General features: G+C 41.2%; 1 protein-coding gene across 3 annotated transcripts in view; it reads left to right on the top strand.

The window, feature by feature from the left end:
* itgb2 (integrin, beta 2) overlaps nucleotides 1–14,132 on the top strand; it is a 93,872-nt gene that overhangs the window by 54,759 nt on the left and 24,981 nt on the right. The window contains exons 3-7 of one of the 3 annotated variants that reach the window (XM_072578503.1): nucleotides 2,065–2,150; nucleotides 7,080–7,275; nucleotides 9,840–10,010; nucleotides 12,294–12,535; nucleotides 13,963–14,121. In XM_072578503.1, the coding sequence (XP_072434604.1) occupies nucleotides 2,065–2,150; nucleotides 7,080–7,275; nucleotides 9,840–10,010; nucleotides 12,294–12,535; nucleotides 13,963–14,121 (854 nt within the window). Of the gene's footprint in view, nucleotides 1–2,063; nucleotides 2,165–4,886; nucleotides 5,001–7,079; nucleotides 7,276–9,839; nucleotides 10,011–12,293; nucleotides 12,536–13,962; nucleotides 14,122–14,132 lie in introns of those variants that run through there. The other 2 variants (XM_072578504.1, XM_072578505.1) reach the window with 2 other exon arrangements.

Raw genomic sequence — 14,132 nt, 5'->3', positions numbered from 1 at the left:
TTGCCATCCTTACCCACTCTGGATTACATGTGACTCCAGACACACAGCAATGTGTCTTAACTGTCTTCTTGACAATTAGGGATGAGTAATAAATGTTGTCCTAACCAGCAATGTTCATATCTCCTGAGCAAATTTAAAGGTTATGTGACATCTTATGAAATGCATTTTGGAAGTCCAAAGACCCAACATCTGCCAGTTCCCTTTTATTGACCTTGCTTGTTGCATTCTTAGAGCACTCAAACAGCATTTGCCAAACATGATTCCCTTTTCATTAAACCATTTTGATTCTGGTTGTAAGAAATTTTAAGAAGTCATGGTTATGTAAAATTTCTCCTGATTTGCTAAAACCTCTCCACAACATGCAAGACACATCAGGAATGTGATGGATTAACCTTGAGTAAGTGTGTATCCAATAACACTGAAAAGTCTCACAAACTATTACCTTAAAAAGCTGCTCCCTCCAAAGTTACTGTGGCTGAGTGTGACCTATTTATAGAATCCACTGTGAAAAATCACCAAGCAGCACCTCTTAAACCTCTGACACTGAGAAGGACAAGGACAGCCCTGTGCATGAAAATACCACAATTCAGTATTACACCATTTTGACAAAAAGGAAAAGTTGGTGAAACCTGGAAATGGCTGGTCTGAATTGGTGTTCTATTTTAAGGTATACAAGATCAGATCACAACAGTGCAAAATATTTCCAAGTTTTACTTATTTTTTTCCTTCTGGCTGAACATGTATTGATGTTACTTCACACTTGCTTGGTTAGGATGCATAAAATCCTTATCTAATATCACTGTTGGAGTCGAACTGCAGCAGTTTAAGAAGGCTAAGCATCACCTCCTCAAAGGAGAGTAGGATCTTGCCAGTCATCCTCACATCCTGAGAATGAAACAAATGAGAGGCCTCAGTAACTTTCAAAAAATGCCTTAAAGTGAGTTGCAGAATTCAGATGTCATGAATATGTTTCTCAGATTTGATGGAATAAACAGCGCACATTGCCTTCTTTCTTTTGTAAGTCAGAAAAACTGTAGTATTACCATTCCCTGATGATTCAGACTACACATATTTTTATCTTGTCATGTGCTTCACTGTGCTTGTGTTTATTCCAGTTGCTTCAACCACTGCCACATCCTCTGGTCAACCAATCAATACATCTACTATTACTGTCACACAATCGCCATCCTGCAAAGGCAGTTATGTTTGCTTATCAACTCTAATTAAATCCATGCAATTCTATTTGAAACTCATAATGTGATGCTCCTTCCTTATTCCACTGGAAATACAAACAGACGAAATAGGATCGGAAATGGATTGTTGAGTCTCTTGAGTTTTCTTTGCCACTGAATGAGATCATGGCTGAAACCTAAAGCTTCTGACTCAGAGGCAGAGGTGTGTTAGACATAAGACCACAAGGCCCCCCCCCCCTTATACTTGTTATAGTGTCACTTGCTTTGATCCCAGAAAATTTGAATGTTTTTTCAGTCAGCCTGGCATTGGACCAGATATTGTTAGTGCAGAAGTGTCAACCTCAATAAAGACAAATAGACACTTTCTTGTTCTTTTGGTTGTTATGTCTAGTGTGGTGCTGGAAAAGCACAGCAGGTCGGGCAGCATCCGAGGAGCAGGAAAATCGGCATTTCAGGAAAAAACTCTTCATCGGGAATGAGGCTGGGAGCCACAGGGGGTGGAGAGATAAATTGAAGGAGGTGGGGCTGGGGAGAAGGTAGCTGAGAGTCCAATAGGTGGATGGAGGTGGGGGTAAAGGTGCTAAGGCAGAGAAGAGGGTGGAGCGGATAGGTGGGAAGGAAGATAGACAGGAAGAGTTTCCTGCTCCTCGGATGCTGCCTGACCTGCTGTGCTTTTCCAGCACCACTCTAACCTTGACTCTAAGCTCCAGCATCCGCAGTACCCACCTCTGCCTTTTGATCGTTATTGTCCACTGCAGAATTGTATTTATGGGCACTATGTAGCTTTGGAATGACAGTTCCGTAATTTTCCATGTCACCTCTTGTAAATGTAACTGGAATAACAGAGAATTATTTTTATTTTATCTTTCAGATTCTACCTGCAATCCTACAAATGCGGGATCAACTTGCCAGGAATGCATCAACTTAGGACCAGGTTGTGCCTGGTGTAAGGCACTGGTAAGCCTAATTGGGTAAATGGTGCATATTCTCATTGTTCGGTACAGTACCCACATCTAAAGTAGGATATGCTTTACCAGCAAGGAAACCAAATATTTGAGATTATTTTGCTTATATCAGAACTGAGGGAGCCAGGGTTTAAAAATTATTTCGACTACATTAGTGATTAATTGGTCACTAATTTAAAGTGAAATCGTCTGAGATGGACTAACTATTTGGGGCAGCATGGTGGCTCAGTGGTTAACACTGCTGCCTCACAGTACCACAAACACCAGGTCCAATTCCACCCTCTGATGATTGTCTGTGTGAAGTCTGCACATTCTCCCTATGTCTGCGTTGGCTTCCTCCGGTTTCCTCCCACAGTCCAAAGATCAGCAGGTCAGGGTGAATTGGCCACGCTAAATTGCCCATGGTGTTCAGGGATGTGTAGGTTAGGTGCGTTAGTCAGGGGTAAATATTGGGTAGGAGGAATAGATCTGGGTGGGTTTCTCTTCAAAGAGTTGGTCTGGACTTGTTGGGCCGAAGGGTCTGTTTCCACACTGTAGGGATTCTATTGTAAAGACCATATCTTTTTGTTTTTCTCTATTTTGATTGTGGGCTAAATGGGGAAAGTACTATTTTGAAAGTTAAGGATGTGCAAGGGATTCTTGCACTTTTTAAAAAGCAACCTTGTGCTGTTGACATGTTGTTTGTTCAACCAATGGGGGAATGTTAATGAGCACCAGGGTATGCACAAAGTGAGGAGATTTGGCCAGCAACAAGTAGTTGATTACTTGTGTGCTAGTGACCCACTGATGATGACAAAGACCTTCTGTCTGGCAACAACTATGTGACTAGATCCCAGTGTGAGTGAACAGTGCATCCAGAAGTCTTGAGACCTCTGGAAAGGGACGTAGTGGTGTTGTCTTTGCTGTAAAAAAATACCTGAAGCCAAAAGGGAGCCTGTTTATTTTCCCTCACCAGTTGCTGTAGACTGTCAATTTTAATCACTATGTCAGACACTTGAAAGTCAGTCTGTGTATTCTGCAAACGATGTGAAATACCTCAAGAAGACAGCTTGAGAAGCTGCAAGTACAGGCAAGTGAAAAGGAGCATCTCAGTGAACCACATGCAGAGACTGTTTACAGAAACTGCCTTCCCCAGTTTTGCCCTCCACCCAAACCAAGAATGCTTTTTGTCTGTCTGTATGTGTCTGTAGGGGGAGTTTGGAAGGAGGAGTTGAGTTTGAAGTAGGAAAACTGTACGGCAATGGTTCATTGCCATTTCTCTCCAGCTCGCATCCATTCATTTGTAAGAAGTAAGTACAGAAACATAGCCCGTGCTTTCAGTCAACCTGGGTCGAAAAGACAGGCAAGTTGGGGAATTTTGCAGACTTCAAATTTTTAACTCCTCGGATGACACTGGGAATTTTTGGGGCTTAATTTCCAGCTTGCTACCCGAGTGATGTGTAACATTATACATGTGATTAAGTAAATAATTTCAGAGGACACAAGCTGTTATGTTGGATTATATGACTGTAGTATGTTTTATTCATGGCTATTATTGGCTGATCTGCATTTAAATTATTAACTTTTAATATTAACTGAGATTGTTATAAGCATTGAAAGTTCCAAGAACCCTATAATTTGGAAGCTATCCTCAGATTTTAGACTAAAATGACAATATCACTTGCAGCCTGCAACACATTGTTGAAAGGGATGAGCACATCATCAAGATCTTCCCTACACCTCCACTTCTTGACTTTAAACAACTGCCGAACCTTAAACAGACCATTGTTCACAGCATACTGCCCAGCCTTCAGGAGAACATGGACCACAACACTGTACAACTCTGTCATGGCAACCACAGTAAGACATATCAGAGTGGACATGGATACCAGCATTACACATGGGGACACCACCCATCACTCGTGAGGCAGGTCCTCATGTGACTCGGCCAGCGTTGCTTATCTCATACATTGCAGGCAAGGATGCCTGAGGCATGGTACATTGGTGAGACAAAGCAGACGCTACAGTAACGAATGAATGAATACCACACAACAATCGTAAGACAGGGATGTTCCCTCCCAGGGGAACACTTCATCTGTCATGGACATTCAGTATTGGATCTTCGGGTGACCATCCTCGAAGATGGACTTCAGGATACGCAACAACGCTGAGTGACCATACAGAGGCTGATAGCCAAGTTCGACACCCATGAGGACAGCCTCAATCAGGATCTTGGGTTCATGTCACACTACAGGTGACCCCACTACACTATACACTCACACACAAGCACACATACTCTTATACACTCATACACTCACACAGACCCTCTCTCATATACACATTCTCTCAGACACACACACACGCGCACACCCTCTCAAAAGCATGTACTCCATCACACACACACACACACACACACACACACACACACACACACACATTCTCCCTCCCCCCCCTCCCCCTCTCCGCGCTCCCCCCCCCCCCACACACACACAAACACATGGACACACAACAGTCTATGGGGTGATTAGATTAGATTACTTACAGTGTGGAAACAGGCCCTTCAGCCCAACAAGTCCACACCTACCCGCCAAAGCGCAACCCACCCAGACCCATTGCCCTACATTTACCCTTGCACCTAACACTACGGGCAATTTAGTGTGGCCAATTCACCTGACCTGCACATTTTTGGACTGTGGGAGGAAACCGGAGCACCCGGAGGAAACCCACGCAGACACGGGGAGAATGTGCAAACTCCACACAGTCAGTCGCCTGAGGCAGGAATTGAACCCAGGTCTCTGGTGCTGTGAGGCAGCAGTGCTAACCACTGTGCCACCGTGCCGCCCGGGTGAATTTGCATTTACAGGTTTGCATTTGCAGATACATTCTATTTTGTTCAAAAAGCACACAATCTGCAGGCAATTAGTCATGTGACATTTTGTAAATTCCAACTTTGGAAATAGATTCCAGTTTGATATAGACATAGACTCTAACCTCACACTTTTAATGCGTGGTCTGAGCTAAGATATCATCTTTCTTTTATAAAACCTTAGCTCAGACTGTGACTTTTTTTAGATTAGATTAGATTATTTACAGTGTGGAAACAGGCCCTTCAGCCCACAAGTCCACACCAACCCTCCGAAGAGCAACCCACCCAGCCCCATTCCCCTACACCTAACACTACGGGCAATTTAACATGGCTAATTCACCTAACCTACACATCTTTGGACTGTGGGAGGAAACTGGAGCACCCGGAGGAAACCCACACAGTCAAAGGGTGAATGAGCAAACTCCACACAGGTAGTTGCCCGAAGCGGGAATTGAACCCGGGTCTCTGGCGCTGTGAGGCAGCGGTGCTAACCACTGTGCCACCCTAAAAGAGGTTCTGGGATTTACATACTAATCGATCGAAACCTGCATCGCCATTCCGAGTGATTAAAGGTTGTTCAAAACATCGCTTCAATTGTATGACACGTTGATCTTTTACTATAAATCTTATGTCTATGATCCTGTCCCACTAGCTACCTGATGAAGGAGCAGCGCTCCAAAAGCTTGTACTTCCAAATAAATCTGTTGGACTGCAACCTAGTGTTGTGTGATTTTTAACTTTGCCCACCCGAGTTCAACAACAGCACCTCCACCTCATGACAATATCTCTGGCCAGTAAGCAATGGAATTGGCAGTCTGTGGAACCCAAACCAATGGTGGAGTCCTTTGCCTGGAGCAACTTCACTGGCACTGAGAAAAGTAACGTTTATAATTGTGGAATCTCATTCTTTCCTCTTTTAACTATTGTTGGAGATTTCATTTTAAAATTATTTGAGCCTCTTTCACCTCCCTTTCTTTCTGTCTCCTTATTTTGCTTTCTGTACATGATTTTACATTGAATTGACTATTCCAATTGACATTTCCTGGTTCAGACTGCTGAAGAATCTTTAACCCAATTGGTCAAGGAGATCCACAGTTGGTCATCCTCAACATATCAGTCACAAATGGCCTGTAATCACAGAAAATCTTGGTGCAAAAGATCAAGCTAAGTGTGGTACTGTTTGTTCACTGCTAACCAGAAGTTTGAGCCATTTCAGAAATTTTTGAGGATTGGCTTTTTTTTGAAAGTCATGCTATTTTGATACTGCGAAATCTAAGTAAATAATGGTGAAGATTTCTCAATTACAGCATATTAGTTGAGAATTTGCAGCCAAACAGTTATCCAGTGATATTGCAGAGTGTGAGTCAGTTCTGGGTAAATAAAACTTCATAAGAACTAGGATTCCAGGATCTCCCCATTTCCACCTAGATGATCCATCACAAATTCATTTTGTGGAGCTTTGCCTAATTTTCTTCAATGCAACTCCCACAGACCAATTTTACAAGGATAATTCCCATTAAGGGAGGCATTCATTAATTTTAAATTCCTTCACATTATTCCTTGCATGGGGGAGATTTGGCCACTGTACCTACAAGGAAAAGTAATCCAGAAATTAGGTAAGAATCTTTCATACAGTATGGAGCTGGACTGTTTGCATAATGAGGTCATTAGTTTGAAATAAAAATGAAAATCAAAAGCAGTTTAAGTTATTTTTTGTATTTAAAAAAAACAAGACATGTGTCCCATTTTATTAAATTGAGGATTCTCCTTCTCCAATCTGTTTATGTTGGGATGTAACTATTGCTGAAATATGTTGTTGGAGTTTGCACAATGGTCATGTCAGTTAATTTTACAGAACAGAGCATTTCAGCTAAAGCATGGCACCACATGCTAGTCTTTGAAAACATATGAAGTTTGAGCAATGCTAAAATTCTCACCAATCTTTCAATCTCACATATTCATCATGTGCACTCTTTTGTACATGTACAATTGAACTGCCTTCCAATGTTCAAACATTGGTAGAAAACGTTGTCAAACTATACTTAATTGTTGTTTTCCAACTTTACTTCCATCCAGAATTTCACCAAGGCTGGAGAACCAAATTCTGCACGTTGTGATTCTGTGAAGTCCCTTGAGAACAGAGGTTGCAAAAAAGCAGAGATTATCAACCCACAAAATGACATAGAATTGCAATTGAACAAAGAACTTGTAAATTCTGGAAGTAATGTGATACAGATAAAACCACAGAAAGTTAAACTCTTTCTGCGACGAGGTAAAATCTCAAGATACTTGGAACATCATAGTCCTGAGAGTTACCAATAACTTGCAAATGTTTATATTTAACATATATGTTATGGTTATCATATATATGTATGCAATGAAAATTACATTGCCCAACAGTTCAAGGAAACGTATTGCAATTCAGTATTCTTCAATAATTCTGTGCACTCTGGGTAACACTAAGAAATACAAAGAAAAATAGAGAACAATGGCTGGTTCTCAGTTCTTTGCTTTTTTGTAATATTTGTAAAAAAGGAGCGAAACTTTAATTTGCTCAGAATGCATTCACATACTCAGAATAAAAATTGGACCCATACTTTTTGACAAGGAAATTTGAATCGCTTGTGTTATATTGATGAGGAAGCCGAAAAGGAAAATAGATCAAGCTGAACTTAATTAAACTAATAAATTAATAAAGTAGACATATTTGTATTTTCCTGTATCAGCTTGCTTTACTTCAGACTGCATTGAATTGAGTTTGCTGTTTCTCATTGCACATAATATGTCTTGCTGTCATGATTAAGCTTACTCACCGCTCGCAATTGTGTTAATTAATTAATGTGCAAACTTGCAGTCAGCCTGAGTAAAGAATCCATTTATTTAATCTGGATAACCATATTTATCTTTGATCAGAATAGCTTCTCCTGGTATTATGCACACATGATTCTGCTACTAGAATTTCTATTATGAATTCATCATATTTACATTGCGTATAGATCATACACTTATTTCTCAAGCCTGCCTACTCTCCGGTCAGTAAATAGATGGGGAGAAGTATAAGAGACTAACTAATTTCCTCTAGATCCTCAAAAATCAAGATCTGGAACATACACTGAAGCTCTTTGCTGCATCAGAACTGCACTTAATCCAGCTCAACAAATTCCCATGGGAAGTGGTCAAACCAACCATACCAAAATTAAATAGATTCTACTTGAGGGGAGGATCAGCCTTCTATCAGTTTGGATATACAAGGGCATGTTGATGAACTGCAAGATCATAGAAGAATACTTCAGGGTATTGGTGCTAGGGTACAAGTCTGTTTGATCCCAGTGGGTATTTTGAAGCCTTTGATGTTGCATCATTGCTGACCTTACCTATCATGGTGTCACAGAAAGAGGTCATAATGAACAGCTTCAGCAGGCTGCCCTTTTCTCCAGAAGCTTATATGGACTTGCTGTGCTCAAATGGTTGAATGCTTTCAATTAGATCAATGAATGTAATATGTCATGGCCTTCTTTGTACTTGGTATTTCTCTTGAAGCTACTGGACTGAGAAGATCATGTCAATTGTAGATGTTCCATTCAAAGACTACACTGAGATTTGGAATAGATACATTCAGCTAAGATCTGCAGTTTGCCAAACACATTACGAGCAAATGTTTTTCTTTTGGTGCTTCGTGTTTGGATGTCTTGATAGCTCTTGCAATCACTACAGTCACCCTCGTACAGGATAACACCTTGGATCTCCCTCTCTAATAGTTCTGTGGATGTGCCAACACCATAAGCCAGTGTATTCCAAACTTTTTCGCCACTCCTATCCCATTTTGAAGCTTGAAAACTGCTGTGATCCCTTGTTAAGCAATGGAGGTGCTGTAGGGTGGAGTAGAAGACCGAAGAGGGCAGGCAGTAGTGACCAGCTATTGGTGCACCTGAGCTCAAAACCTCAAAATCTCAGGGAGCAACTCCAGTTGGTGTCCCAAAGCACGCCCACCCGCTCCTCCACCCACTTTGGGAAATTCTGCCCTAAGAATTGCAGCAGTTCAAAAAGGTGGCTCACCACCTTCTCAAAGACAATTCAAGGTAGATAAGAAATGGTGGCCTCGTCAGAAGCAGCTACATCCCATGAACAAATGAAAAAAAAGTGATGGCCACAAATCCAAAGATTTTCTGGATGCTGACTGGCCACTGGGTCACAACCTGTTGGACATCCACTCATCTGTTGCAAGGACACAAGCAAATGAGGTATGAGGATGGCAAACAGCGCAGACAACTGTGAGACAAATACCAATGGCTTCCGAGGCTGATCGTTTGGCAGGGCACTGGAAGAGACAAGGAACCTCAACTGACTGAGAAGAGAGCCCAGGGTAAACAGAGCCTCGTGAATCCTGAACCTTTTCAGCCTATTGTTTGTCTCGAGGTGATATTTAACACAGAGTTGACTGCAAAGTTGCAAAGCATCGTATTACAAAAAAATAACTGCCAGCAACCTAACAAGGAGCTTGCTTTCTGCCCATGGATGCTGCCTGTCCCTTGTGATCGCCAGCATTTTTTGTTTTCAGTACAGATTCCAGCATTTGCAGTAATTTGCTCCAATGTCACAAGAAGGATGTTTTTGCTAATGAGCAGTTGATCTTCCCTATGGGGTAGAGTTCAGTTTATCATGATCAATAAAGTGAATAACGCATATATTCTTTTTTAAAAGTGTCACTATTAACTATGGTATTGAAATAGAGTGAAAACCTTTGGACATGAAGTGGAGGGAAAATATTTGAATGGAATTATTAAGTTGTAGTTATTTGTTTTTGATTCCTTAATAACTGATTGCCTTGCAATTTAGACAGTCCACAGAAAATCGAAGTGAAGTTTAAGCGTGCTGAAGGTTACCCTGTAGACTTATACTACCTCATGGACCTGTCCTACTCCATGAAAGATGATCTGGAGAATGTGAAGAACCTGGGAGGAAAACTTCTGCAAGCACTGAAGAGTATCACAAAGTCTAGTAAAATTGGTGAGCCAACTGTTTTCTATAAGGTCGATGAACAAGGCTCGCGACTTGTGCAAACACGTAACTTCAACATCTGGAAATTTTTTCTCATAATCTAGATGTAGTCAGTCAGTTTACTATAGTAGTGAAAAATTGTGGTTTACTCCCTGAGGACATAGGGGAGAGCTGCAATTGTAAAAGAAGAGTAAATGTCCATTGAGACCTGTTTTCAGGTATAATAATGGTGTGAGTTTGTATCCAGTAGGTTATCTTAACTGATACTGGAATACTTCTGTTAGTTAGAGTAATATAAGATACTGGGCCTGGATATCATGCTATTAAGGAATCTAACTGAAATTATAACAACTAACATGGTACGTGTATGGAATGAGCTGCCAGAGGAAGTGGAGGAGGCTGGTATAAATGCAACATTTAAAAGGCATCTGGATGGGTATATGAATAGGAAGGGTTTGGAGGGATGTGGGCCATGTGCTGGCAAGTGGGACTAGATTAGGTTAGGATATCTGTTTGGAATGGGTGAGTTAGACCGAAGGGTCTGTTTCCGTCTTAACATCTCTATGACTCCAAAACTATTATGTAACAACATTACACCTCTCAGACACATAAGTGTCTGGTGAATTTTAAGTTCAATAGAAGAATATATGTCCTGTCGAGTGTCATGTTTCAGGTGGACTGCGATAAGAGAGTATGAGATCTTTACACCCTTAGGGCACAAGCTATGACACAGTGATGATGTCATGAGCAAGTTACTTGAAGGTATACTGATATACCATATTTCTTAAATATATATTGACATTCTGACCTTGAAACTTAGCACACGCAAGATCAGCTTCTTGACACATAATAAGTGTGCCTTCTCCTATGTTTAGAAAGGAGATTAGTGCTTAGTGTAAGAAAAGAAGAGACAATGATAGCAACAGTGGACTCAAACATAAAACACAGCTTTTACATGCAATATTACTCAATACTCAAGAAAGCAATCGAGGAGCTTGAAGGTAAAATGTAGTTCAATGTCAGCCTATGATTGTTAGACAATACAAATCTAAAGGAGGGGAGAAGCTGAGGTACCTGGTGGTATATGTGTGTACAGGTGGCGAGTAGATTGAGAAGTTGGTTAACAAATGTTATATGACTTGAGATTTTATAAAGTGGTGACATGGAGTACAAAAGCTAGGAAATCATGATAAATCTGTGCAACACACCAGTTAATTGTTCTCATCTGGAATACTGGGTCCAGTTCTGGACTCAACATTTTCTTTAAGACGTTAGAAAGGATGAAGAAAAGATGCGTGAGAATGGTCCTCGGAATGAGAAGCATGAGTTAGGTAGATAGATTGAAGAAACAGGTTGTTCTTTGCTGAGAAGATTACGAGGAGATTTGAGGAGCAACTCACAATCACGGGAGGTGTAGAGAAAGGACAAAGAGAAGAAATTATTCTGGTTGGTGGTACATTGAAAAACCAGAGGAACCAGAACCATGATGCTTGTCAAAAGCAGCATCAGCAGCGACAAAATGAAAAAGATTTTTATGCAGCAAATAACTTTGAACTGCACTGCCTGAAAATGTGGTGGAGAAAGATTCACTTGAGGCGTTCAATAGCACTTGGTAGTTATGGAGAATAGCAATGAGGATGTGGAATTTGCTTTTGCTGGGAGTAGTTGAAGCAAATAGCACAGATACATTTGTCAGGAAGCTGGACAGGATTCCTCTGGAATGGGGTGGGGGCACATTTTCAAGATAAGGGTTCTCTCTTTTCAGATGGTGATGAGGAATTTCATCTCTCAGAGGGGAGTCAGTGCTGGGTATTTTCTCCTCCAGAGAGTAGTGGAAGCTGGGTCACTGAGTTAGAAGGTTTTTGGTTGAAAAGTGAGTAAAGGAGTCTGGGGAACAGGCAGGAGAGTGGAGTTTAGACCACATTAAATTACCTTATTGGCTGGTGGAGCAGGTTCAAGGGGCAAAATGGCCTTATCCTGTTTCTATTTACTTGTATTTTTATGTGAGTACATGAGGGAGAAAGGAATCAAAGAATAATTTGATAGGATTAAATGAAGTGTGATGGGAGGAGAATTGCCTGAAGCAGATTTATTGGCTTAGCCCAGATCAGCCAAATGGCCTATTCTGTGCTGCAAAATTCTTAATATCTAATTTCAGCATTCCTGTATTAGCGAAGAAAAGTCTAGAGTGACTGCTTCTAGTTACTTGCCCAGTGGAATCATTGACTAACAATCACTATCCAACTCATTGCAAATAGTAAATCACTCAAACTATATTTATTTTCCTTGCAGGATTTGGTTCATTTGTGGACAAGACAGTCCTACCATTTGTTAACACGCATCCAGAGAAAATGAAAAATCCATGTCCTTCTAAAACTGAGGCGTGTCAGCGACCCTTTAATTTTAGGCATGTCCTGAAGTTAACAGATAATTCGAATGTATTCACTTCCGAAGTTGGGAAGCAGTCTATTTCCGGAAACCTGGATCCTCCCGAGGCTGGACTGGATGCCATGATGCAGGCAGCAGTGTGTGTGGTGAGGTTGTATTTGACAGAATTATGATTTATGTGGATCGTAGAATGTGCAAAGGTTTCCACATGCATCAGCGTCTCCAGTCAGTTTTCCTACAATAGTCCCTGTCTCTCTTATTGGCAACACCACGAGCAAACATACTGGACCAATCCCTTTCTCTCACTTGAAATAATGACTGCTTCTTTCAGAGACTGGGCTTTAAAGACAAAACAATATTCTTTTTGCTAGTAATTGGAATTTCCATCCACTGTTTCTGCGCAAAAATGCACATACTACAAAAATACAACATGCAAAATAGAGTGTATTCCTGATGATGGGCTTATGCCCAAAATGTCAACTCACCTGCTCCTTGGATGCTGCCTGACCTGCTGTGCTTTTCCAGTGCTACAATTTTCAACTCTGATCTCCAGCATCTGCAGTCCTCACTTTCTTCCTGCGTGGTGGTCCACGAACAAGTCCCTCTTGGAAATGACTCCCAAGACACCTTTATAAGATGTAAAAAGCTTGATTAAAAGTAAGATACTGCACAGGCTGGAAATCTGCAATGAGAACAGAAATTGCTGGAGAAACTCAGCAGGTCTGGTAGCATCAGTGGAGACAAAAACAGCGTTAATGTTTTGAGTCCAGTATGACTCCTTTAGAATCTGGGCTTAGAAGATGACTTCTGTATCCATTCTCAGTCTGTAAAAAAGTGCAGTTCTCGTGTTGCAGTCACATTAGAATCATGGAATCCCTACTGTGCAGAAAGAGTTTATTCAGCCTGTCAAGTCAGCACCAACCTTCCAAACAGCATTCCACACAGACTCAGCTCCGCCCCATCCTATCCCAATGACTCCTCACTAACTATGGCTAACCCACCTAGCTTGCACATATCAGGACAATGTAGCATAGCCAATCCACCTAACTTGCGCATCTTTGAACAGTGGGAGAAAACTCAAACACCTGGACAAAATCCATGCAGACAAGGGAAGAACGTGCAAACTCTGCACAGACAGTCACCCACAGCTGGAATCGAACCCAGGTTCCTCTCACTTCGAGGCAGCAGTGGTAACCGCTAAGCCAAACATTATTGGGTGAGATGTTGGCAGAGATATTTATTTAGGCCACTGGGTGCATCACTGGAAAATGGGAAGGAGAGTTTGGTGAAAGTGGACTTGTCAGTAGGAATGTTTTACTTCACTGGCTGTCTATTCACTGAAATACTTACAAAAGGAACATCTCTTATTCTGTCCCTGGCCACTCTTCCTCTACTTATCTGACAGTTTGAGCTAAATGTTGTGCATTTGAAGAAAACCTTACTTGAAACATAGATTGTGAAAATGTGCATACAATTTAATAGAACTTACAAATCTTTGAAAGACTTTGATGACGTTACAGCTTTATATATTTCACGTGCAACTACTTAAAAGTAGGGATGTTGTTTCTCACAGGACGAGATAGGATGGCGCAACGTTACACGCCTTCTTGTATATACTTCAGATGATGGATTTCATTTTGCTGGAGATGGGAAACTTGGAGCAATTCTGACCCCTAATGATGGCAAATGTCACCTTGATAGTCAGGGCTTTTATGCAGATAACACTAAATACGTGAGTATAAC

Source organism: Chiloscyllium punctatum, chromosome 10 (genome assembly GCF_047496795.1).
Source record: "Chiloscyllium punctatum isolate Juve2018m chromosome 10, sChiPun1.3, whole genome shotgun sequence".
Taxonomy (NCBI): Eukaryota; Metazoa; Chordata; class Chondrichthyes; order Orectolobiformes; family Hemiscylliidae; genus Chiloscyllium; species Chiloscyllium punctatum.
Note: the sequence above shows the minus strand (reverse complement) of the source record. Positions and strands in the feature narration are given on the sequence as shown.